Source organism: Gavialis gangeticus, unplaced genomic scaffold, assembly GCF_001723915.1.
Source record: "Gavialis gangeticus isolate Ggan-Ray unplaced genomic scaffold, GavGan_comp1, whole genome shotgun sequence".
Classification (NCBI taxonomy): Eukaryota; Metazoa; Chordata; order Crocodylia; family Gavialidae; genus Gavialis; species Gavialis gangeticus.
This window is the reverse complement of record NW_017728995.1, coordinates 64,569,274-64,579,170: the sequence shown is the minus strand read 5'-3', so window position 1 is coordinate 64,579,170 and position 9,897 is coordinate 64,569,274. Positions and strand designations below refer to the sequence as shown.

The 9,897-nt window shown below is 41.4% G+C and overlaps 1 protein-coding gene across 1 annotated transcript in view; it reads right to left on the bottom strand.

The window, feature by feature from the left end:
* The window catches only part of WDR33 (WD repeat domain 33), a 116,850-nt gene that overhangs the window by 51,613 nt on the left and 55,340 nt on the right, over positions 1–9,897 (bottom strand). Inside the window, exons 8-14 of the mRNA XM_019503727.1 lie at positions 5,880–6,006; positions 5,173–5,327; positions 4,920–4,998; positions 3,338–3,448; positions 1,561–1,655; positions 1,314–1,322; positions 557–643 (exon numbers count right to left, since the gene is read on the bottom strand). Coding sequence (XP_019359272.1) covers positions 557–643; positions 1,314–1,322; positions 1,561–1,655; positions 3,338–3,448; positions 4,920–4,998; positions 5,173–5,327; positions 5,880–6,006 — 663 coding nt within the window. The remainder of the gene's footprint in view (positions 1–556; positions 644–1,313; positions 1,323–1,560; positions 1,656–3,337; positions 3,449–4,919; positions 4,999–5,172; positions 5,328–5,879; positions 6,007–9,897) is intronic.

Genomic DNA, 9,897 nt, shown 5'->3' with positions numbered 1-9,897 from the left:
CAACCCTCCCCAGCCACTCTCCCCTTACACACACTCAGTCCCCCACAAAACCCATACCCACCCACAGCCCCCATACCTATCCACCCCCCAACAAATCCCACACACATACACACACACACCTTCCCCCTCACCCCACAAACCCATACCCACCCTCACACAATATACAAGAGTAAGACTTCATTTTAAGCTACTATACTATCACCTCTGTACACTACACAAATGCAAGTAAATCAGGACAAAAGTATTTTTCTGAAATGAAATTAATTAATGTTGTAGTACATGTTTGATTTTTAGAACAAAATTTGGTATATTTCTGGTTCAGAGATGGCAAAACCCCTTGCTGAAAGGAGTAATTCTGGGGGGCAAGGGGAAGGACTTCTGGTGGCAAAGGTTAGGGGGCAGGCCTTCCAGTCCCAAGACGGTGATCAGGGGGTGGGGCACCTGTCAATGGGCGGAGCCACCCACGTGGCCCTCGATGGCTTGCTGAAACTTAGTAAGCGCCCTCCGCCCAAAATACTTGCCCGCCCCTGCCTTATGCATTATTTCCATCACTTACCCAGCTGCTCTTGTTCCATGGCCAGCTTCAGTTGCTCAGGTATTCCCATCCCAGGGATTACTGCAAGGCTGTTGGGCTCAAGGTCATCTAGAGATGGAACACAAATGGATATCATCTAAGTTTTACATTGGAAATGGTTTTCCTGGAAGTTGTCTTATTATCTTCTGGTTTCCCCACATTTTTTATCCAACTGATTTGCTTACACATTTCACATTTTGCTGGGTAATAATTTATCCCACTCATGAACTGCAAGGTATTAAAATAAAGGCTAAAAAATTGTAAAACCACCCAAAACACCAGAAAACATGTCACTTCAGCAAAACTATGTCTGAGCTGGACACCAGGGAAGGAAACATTTTTCCCCAATGCTTTGTACTATAATAAGTACAGAAAAAATAATTCAGGGGAAATGCTATTCTAAGAACATTATGGAGCACAAACAGCATGTAATCAATGATCTGAATAACAGATAGGGACACCACCCTGAAGCAGAAGGGGAGCTGCTGCATGCTGTGGAGTGGGGCAACCCTTAAAGGTCTGACACTGCTAAGCAAAATAATTAGAAGGGGAAAAAGCTTAAGATAAAGGACTTCTGAGGCAGGTTCAATAATTTCAAAGGTTTTCCTGTGCTCTGTAGCTCAGGACTGTGAGAGGTCTTGAAGTCACATGTTGAAGTTTTCAGGAGGCAGAACAAACTGGGGATTTTCCCAGAGGGAGAGCCAAACCTCCTTCCTGTGATTGACAGAGCTGGTCCTACCTCCTGGAGCTGCAGAACAAAAGAAAACTCATTGTTGGAATGGTGACCCTGGATCATAGAGAATGAGATCATCCCAGTAAAAAAAAAAAAAAAATAAAAAAAAAAATACTATCTAACCAATCACCAAACCAATCCTATATTATTTCATCATGCTGCCCAGGAGCTGAAATCTAACTAAACCTAAATGTTCTAGGCTTATTTTTGACACCAACCCTCTATTCTTCTGTATTCATGGCAATACCCTTACCATATTCCACTCCATCCTCCGACATTCCGGGCAGTAGGTTCAGGTTGTAGCGATCGCGCATTTTATCTCCAGGCCGATTCCTAGTCCAGAACTTGCTGTCAAAATGAAATGAAAAGAAGTGTAATATGAAATCTCTGAAAAGATAAGGAGATAACTACTGCTTGTCATCAGGATCTCCCTTTCTCCTTACTTTTGCATTCTATTACAATACCTTGATTATTTAGTAGGGGTGTGTGAAGCAGGCCCTATTCAATTTGGCCTAATTTGGCCCAAATCAGGGACAGTGATTTGATTAATTGATTCAGATCGCTGTCCCTGATTCGATTTGGCTGAATCCATATCTGAAGATTCGATGCTGATCTGGACATAGACACAGCTTTAAATGTTTTTTCTACATACCTCGAGGTACCAGTGCAGCTCGTGAATGCTGCGATGCTGGGGTGGAAGTAGTGTCCCACAGGAGTGTGGGGGGGCCCTCAAGCACGCTCCCCAGCAGACCCCGAAGTGGACCAGAAGTGCTTCTGGTCCACTTCGGGGTCTGCTGCCGAGCGCTTTGGGGAGCCCCCTGCACTCCTGAGGGACACTCCTTCCACCCCAGCATCACAGCATTCACGAGCCCCTGCTACCTAGAGGTATGTAGAAAAAACATTTAAAGCCGTGTCTATGTCCAAATCTCCAAATCTTTCTGAATCTCTCTGAATCAATTCAGAGCGATTAAAGGGTTCTCTGATTTGATTCAGGTTCAAAGATTCAGCCACCGAATTAGGTCAAATCTCCACCAAATCGAATTAGGGACCAAAGCTTCACACAGCCCTGCTATTTAGGTATTTAGGAAGCCTTACTCATCAGGCTTCAAAATGGACTTAAATACCAGGTATGTGGTGATTACATAGTAGGACTCATCTCACATTGAGCTAGTGATCAAGAATCAAAAGACACTTCATAGAGAACAGCTGTGAGAACTGCCAGACTTGCTCCACTGATAGGATGAAACTAAGACTACCATACATCCATCCTCTCCAATAAAACCCAATCAAATTTACCCTTCACAGACACTGATAGGATATCATTCTTGGAAATATGAACTTCTATGCCCAGAAATGCATGCCATTTATAAAATATGACTATTATTCCCTGAACCCCATGTTTTCATCCAAAACAGATTAATTTATTTCCTGCTTACAAGTCCTCTCTGCTTCAGAATTTTTGTCGAAGACTAAAGAAAGCCCCTTCAAAAGCTCCATGGGACACTGTATAATGACTACAAAGACATGTTAGCTCCTCTTTTTTTTTTTTTTTTTTAAACATATCCTCCAAAAGGACTTGGAGAGCAGACTTTCAGGGTGTGTCTACACTATCAAAGAACTGAGATGGGGACAGCTGCAATGAAACAGTAGGCCAGCCCGTCATGAGCTACATCCTAAAACACAAGTAACGTAAGCTGGGTGTCTTGGGTGCACATATATGTCTGTGTTAAGTATCCCACTAAGGTACATTATTTTTCAGAAGGAGACTAAACAGAGCAGATGTGCCGTGCTTCACCGTGATATACCCTAACTCAGTCCCTTGATGGCATAGATGTGCCCTAATTCTACTGTCATGTGTGAAAGGTAAGACCTTTTCCCATAAAACACCTTAATCACCTTGCAACTTTGCTTTGCCAACTGGTTCTATAGCAGGAACAATTTGGATTTATTGATCTTTTCTCTCTCACAGTTAGGAATTGGGAAAGAACATGTATTAGAATTCCCTGAAATCTTTAAGCACTTGAAAATACCTAGTGTGATCATTTGAGCCTGAGCAGAGAATATGTCCAAGAGGATGCCAAGCCAGACTCCAGATCATTCCCTCATGGGCCATTTCCATTCCACCAACTTCCTTCTCAACCCTAGAGCACGAAAAATCAGTTATCACATAAAACTTTGCCACATACAATGTAAGAGATTTTTGTTGTAGAAAACTACAAGCAACTGAACAACAAGATGCTCATTTTATTTATCAGTTAATTTTCAAGTGTGGCTCTTCTTTCTGAGACTCCCAGGAAAGAAACATCGAAGATTTTTTTAAACAAAATTTTTTTTAAAAGGCTCCAATATAGGCTGTAAACTTCATCCTTTTTATCTTCACCTTTATAAGAGTGAAATGGAAATTCTTCTTATAAGGACTGTTTATCTGACCATGGCAAAATGCATCTCTGAAAAAATTACCAGAGTATACCTAAACTACTGAGCTCAAGCACTCAAGCTAGGGACAGACATTCAAAAGCCTGAGCCTGAAATGATTCAATCTTTGCAGGTTAGTCTAACCTGGCTAGGCTGAACCAGTTTGTAATCATGCAGACATCCCTTCTGGACTTAAGAAATGCAGGCAACATGCCTGCAGTGGCTCAGGCTAGAAACTGAAAGAGTGTTACAGCAGCCCTCCCTTCCCTTCCACAATGCTAAGGGGGTGGGGGAGGGGTGTGGCCAGGCCCAGCAGGACACACTGATTAGGGAGGGGTTCCCCCTCCTTGCTGACCTTCGAGGGAGCCAGCAGGGAGTTGATAACAGAGCACTGAGTTACACAGCAGGGAGTTACACAGGGAGTTGATAACAGAGCATTTATCAGCCCATCAAGAAAACAAAAACCTCTCTCATTAGTTCAAGTTCTTCTTAAACAATGTTTTCCCAAGGAAGGAACGGAGGGACATTACCAGCTGAGCTGTTGATTTGCTCCAAAAAGCCCTAAGCAGACACTGTCCAGTTTGCTTTTGTCCTCTCTGCCTTATACAGACACTTCTCAGCATTAGCTAGCATACCACATGCTGGCTACAGTCTGTGCTGTGGGAGAGGAGAGGGGGAATCCCTGGTTGAGCGGGGGAGGTGGGGAGAGAGATGGGACAGGAGGAAGCCAGGCAGACCCTGCTGTGGCTGCAGTCTGCCAGAACTCAAGCCAAGGAGCAGAGGGGCAGGACCAGCCCTGCTCTGGAGCAGACAGCCCAGCCCCACCCAGGGCTACAAAGCATCCAGGATGCTGAGGACTCTGGTTTTACGTTATACCAGGAAGGGATCTGGGACAGACATTGCATAAACTGGTTTGACCCAAATCCGTTAAGTCTGATACTACATTCAACCAGGTTGATCTCAAACTGGTTTCAGCCATTTTAAAACTGGTTTATGTGTGCTGAACATCTGTTCTGTTACAGGTTTAAACCAGTTTCTGATCACTTAAATTGGTTTATGTGTAATGTCTGTCCTTAGCCTCAGAGAGAGATATGGTGTATTTTACAATATGCACACAATAACATTGCCAATGAACAGGATATATCTAGAAGCATCTGAACTGCATCTCTCCATCATGCTAGTGAAAATGCCACTTACCCAACATGCCAGAACAACAAAGAGCCATCAGATCCTCCACTTGCAAAAAGTCCTTCGTGAACAGGATGCCAGGCTACAGCTGAAATACAAAAAAATCACAATAAGAAAATACAATGCTAGAATCTGCAGTAAGTGTTAAACAGCCTTAAACAAGTATTCTTTTCACCTTAATTTAATTAACTGAAAACAAAAGTCTCTATTATTTTTTTGTATTTACTTATGCAATTTATAGTGTATTACAATGCCTTCTGACCTGTGGCCTCTTTCTTATGACCCCTGAAGACCTGGAGCTCTTCTTTCAGGTTTCGAATGTCAAAGAGTTTGCACAGGTGGTCACGAGAAGCTGTGAGCAGCCAATTGCCATTGAGGTTCAACTTTACCTCCATCACTGTGTTTTTATGAGCATGTCTGGAAGCACAGGTAGATAAAGATGAATGGGCTAGAAATCAGACCCCACATCATAATCTCTCTCTCAAAAACATCCAGATCCAAAGTTAAGGGCCTGAGACAGACTAGCAGAGTAAAGAAGATGACAAATCTGATCAAAAGTTTGATGTTCTGTTCGCAGCATTAACAAGAGCTGGTAGCAAACACTGTGCCAGTGCATGTAACTACTGTGCAGCTATACTTCTTATTACTCTCTGGTAGTAATTCCTACTGATTGGTCAGGTATAGCATTAACTAGGCAAAGTCACTCACTTCAGCGCTCTGAATGAGAAATGTGGGGACATAAGGCTTGTGAACAAAGGCAGGATAAACAAACATTTCATAAAATTCTCAACTCAATCTCTGCCTTGCCTTTGGAGTTTCTGACCCAGCCAGAAAGCTTGCCTCCATTTATCCAGGGTTGAACAGAACTCAGCCCTCAATAGGGACCAAGCTAAAAACAAAATAAAATAATCAAAATTCTATGCAGCTTTTGCCTTTTTTGATATGGGCACAATTCAGATCATAACTTACAGTGTGGCAAGGCTCTGCCCAGTCTTTGGATCCCAAAACTTGATTGGCTGTTGGCTGTCTTTACTTCCTGATACAACCAACCCCTTTGTTGGATGCCAGTCAACACACTTCACATCTGCCCCATGCCCTGTTGGAAACAAAGTCACTCTGATTTAGAGATTTTAGTAGTGAAACATCTATCAATTTGTGAATGTGGCATGAATTTAGGACACTTTTAAAATAGTTTTTTTCACTAGTTATTTGTACTGGGTCATGTTTCTTCTTACAAATCATTTGAAACAGTTTCCTGCTCAGATTTCATCCTCTGAATTAGAAAACACAAATATGATTCCACTTACCTAAAAAAACTCTGAAGTTTCAGCAGGACTTGGTATTCTGAGCCATAGGTCCTAAACTACCATATGAATACCAATACCAAATATTGATAATCACTTTGGAAGGATTTGCTTTGTATGGGTAAGGCAAAATACATGCCCAAATTATTTTACTTCAGCAAAATATTTTGGGAAAGACCCTACATATAAGTAAGCTGCAAAACAACTTTTGCAGGAAATAAGCAGATGAAATGAAACTACAGGATTATGTACCAAGACATTTTTTACTTGATAAATTGATGTTTCAAAGTTCTTTAAGCAAGTCCAAACTACAAATTCATTTTTTAAAGCAGTAAATAGAGTAAGAAAAAAAAATTAAACTCATGGCAGCAACCCTTTAAAGGGAGTGGCTTAACTTGTCAGAGAATGTATGTTGCTTGGGATGTCTAAGTCTCGCAATTAGAAAAACATTTTCATCTTTGTTATATATACTAACATGGTGAAATGTCTAGGTTGGAACTACAGGACTTGGAAAAGAATTAAGATGTAAAAAATAATGTATTTTTCCAATCTCTTTCCATGCTAACTCACTTCCATTCAATGCTAGAAAAACCAGTAGTGCAAACACATAGGAGAAAGGAAAGTAAGTGTGCATGTGAGAGTGCGAGAAAGTGCAAGCAGCAGCAGCAACTTAAGGGATGGAGAAATGTACTTCTTAGCTACTTCAAAAGGGAAGGGGTGCTGCTGTTCAAAGGGCATGCCAGCTGTAATAATGTCACTATTATGGTCTTGCAGGGATACAAGTTAGCTAAATCACCTTAGTTTGACCCTGAATGAAGCAGGCTTAAAGTTGGAGCCAAGTTGTTACATTTCAGTTATTACAGATAATGCAGATGTAGCAGCCGCACACTAGCTTCCTTTGACACTGACACAATTGCTATATTCATCTATACTGACCCTCTATGGCTATGGTATTCAACCTGCGGGTCCACAGACTATGTCTAAGGGGTCCACAAAAGATGACTATGATCAATCAAAAGTGTGCGAATACTCACACTTATAATTCAAAGGGGTCTGTACCTCCAATCAACATTTTGTAGGGGGTCTACAAATGAAAAGAGGTTGAAAACCACTAGTCTATGGCATCAAGTAAGTAAGAACATGAGAGGGTGAAGAATTATGTCCAGCTGACTGACTTGCATATGTTCAAGTGGACATTCTCTATCAGCACAAGAGATGGATATTTCTTTTGTGGAAGGAGCTGTGTTAGGATTTGAGCCTGTATTAAGAAGCTTGTGTAGCTTGAGATAAACTACTCCATCTCTTATCAGATTGTGAAAACTTAGAATATACTGCAATTTTCTGAATGTCACGAGCATAAGACAAAGCAATACTTTCCAACCTTGGCTGTGAATTTGACAGGTATTAAAACACTCCTGAATCAAATGTGAGAAAGCAACTTTCTCTCCCCTTAATTTCTGGCTGGTGTTAAAGGAGGATAAGGGTACAGAAGCTTTTTTACCCAAGATGAAAGGAGAAACCACTTTAGGAAGACATAGGGAGCAGCATTAATCATTAACTGGTTCAGGTGAATGTCTAGGCAGGAATCCTTGGATAAGAGCCTAATTCTCCTCCTATGCTCTCTTGACAGTTAGAAGAGAAACGAAGAGGAAGGTCCTCAAGCTTCCAGGACCTGTAAGCTAATTAACTATTGGTCCAACTACCAGAGGGAAGTGGTGCACAACTGCTTTTCACTGGGTTCCTCTGACAGGAAAAGTAGTAAGAGGCATAATTTGTGTAGATATGTAACATCCAGGTCTCAGGATGGTGAACTACATGGTAAATAAACTAAAAAAACCCCCATAAACTGAAGGAGAGCAGATTTAAATTGGACATCAGGAAAAAATTCTTTATGGTGAGGGTCGCCAAAATATGGAATGGGCTTCCAAGGGAGGTGGTGTTTTCCCCTACCTTGGCGGCGTTTAAAGGGAGATTAGAGAGCACCTGGCTGGAGTTACCTGACCCCAGCACTCTTTCCTGCCCAGAGCAGGGGGGTCAGACTCGATGATCTAATAGGTCCTTTCTGACCCTAGAAATCTATAAATCTCTAATTTGTGAGCACTCTACTGGGAAGGCCTGTCCTGCTAGAAATCATAAAGCATGTGGTATCTCATATCCTATGGGGGCCACTCTAGCATGACAGTTATGCCCTGTTCAACTGAAGCAACTAAGGGTGACCCTTTGTGGATACTGTCATCCTGTAATCAACACAAGAGAAGGAAAGGAGGGAGCAGGGGAGTCAACTTACCCTCAAAGGACAAGGACAGGTCAGACAGAGAGCTTTGACTGAGGAAATGACTGCCTGAGCAGCTAACAGCAGAAACCATTAATATTTGATCAGAGCAGGAAACCCAACCTTGCCATCACAAACATTAAAAAAATGCAGACTACATCCAACTCTGACTGGAACTGGGTTGGCCCTCTGTTCCTAGGTGAAATGGGACTGCTGAAAAGAGAGTAAGGGGTATTTTCCCTTTGACATGTAGCACTTGGCCTCCAGAACTCCATATATGCTGCTACATTTGGTGGCGAGAACAATTCTTAGGAGCCAAAGTTGGTTAAAGCAGCCATCACTTGTCCCTCACTGCCAACATACAACCCCAGTGGGGCTCTAGAGCTCTGGTATCAGCAGCAGGCCCTGCATCCACTCATGCTGCAGGCCAAGTGACATGGCTCCATGGGCCAGATCTAGCCTTCAGGCTGTATGTTTGACACCCCTGACATGGAAAATCATGTGTTTAAAGTAAAAGAGGAAGGATTGCTCAGTGGTTAGAGCACAGGTCTAGGATTTGGAAGACCTATATCCAAGTTTCTCCTCTGGCTTCCTGTAGGACTTCAGAGAAAGACTCAGTGATTTGTCCCTCTGAGCTCCTCATGTTTAAAAAAAAAAAACACAGGGATGTTGCAGAGATAAATATACTAAAGATTGGGAAGTGCTTAAATACTATAGTAATGGTGGCCATTTAGGTGTCTTAGAAAGAGAGAAAGAGACACACCAAGTGTGGGATTTTAGTTGCTCATCTTTCTCAAGTCCTTACACAGTGAGGTCCAATATCTTAACAGAATCTATGTTTTATGGAAAAAGTAAATATTCTCTGACTTAAAACTGTTCCCTGCAACAATTGTGTTATGTAAAAGGGAACACTTAAATGCCTATATCATCCTTCAAAAAGACAAGTACATAATAAATTAATATGATGGATGTGTTATTAAATTTAATATATTTATATGCATTCAATACCTGTATACAGGGTCACATAATAAATGCTGAAACATATATGAAAAATATTTTAAATCTGTTACAGAGAAAAATTTATCTTTGTATAATCTAATCTTGTTTAAAATGATGAATCGGTGCTTTAACAAAATAGCACATTAGAAACTTCTTACACAGTCAATAAGCTGAGTTGTACAACTTGTACAAATTTAATATTTTTGGCAAGAAACTGACCACCAAACAATAAAGTTCAGTTACAAAGGTGACGGACTGAAAAAAAACTAGTACAAAGTGTAAGTATGTAGGGCTTTCTGAAGCAGTGACTACCTGGCCAATGTAGCATGTCACAAACATTAGGAATAACACTGTTAGACCTGATTTTCCCATTCTGTTTTGTAATTTTGTGCATTTGTGACTATTTTAACCT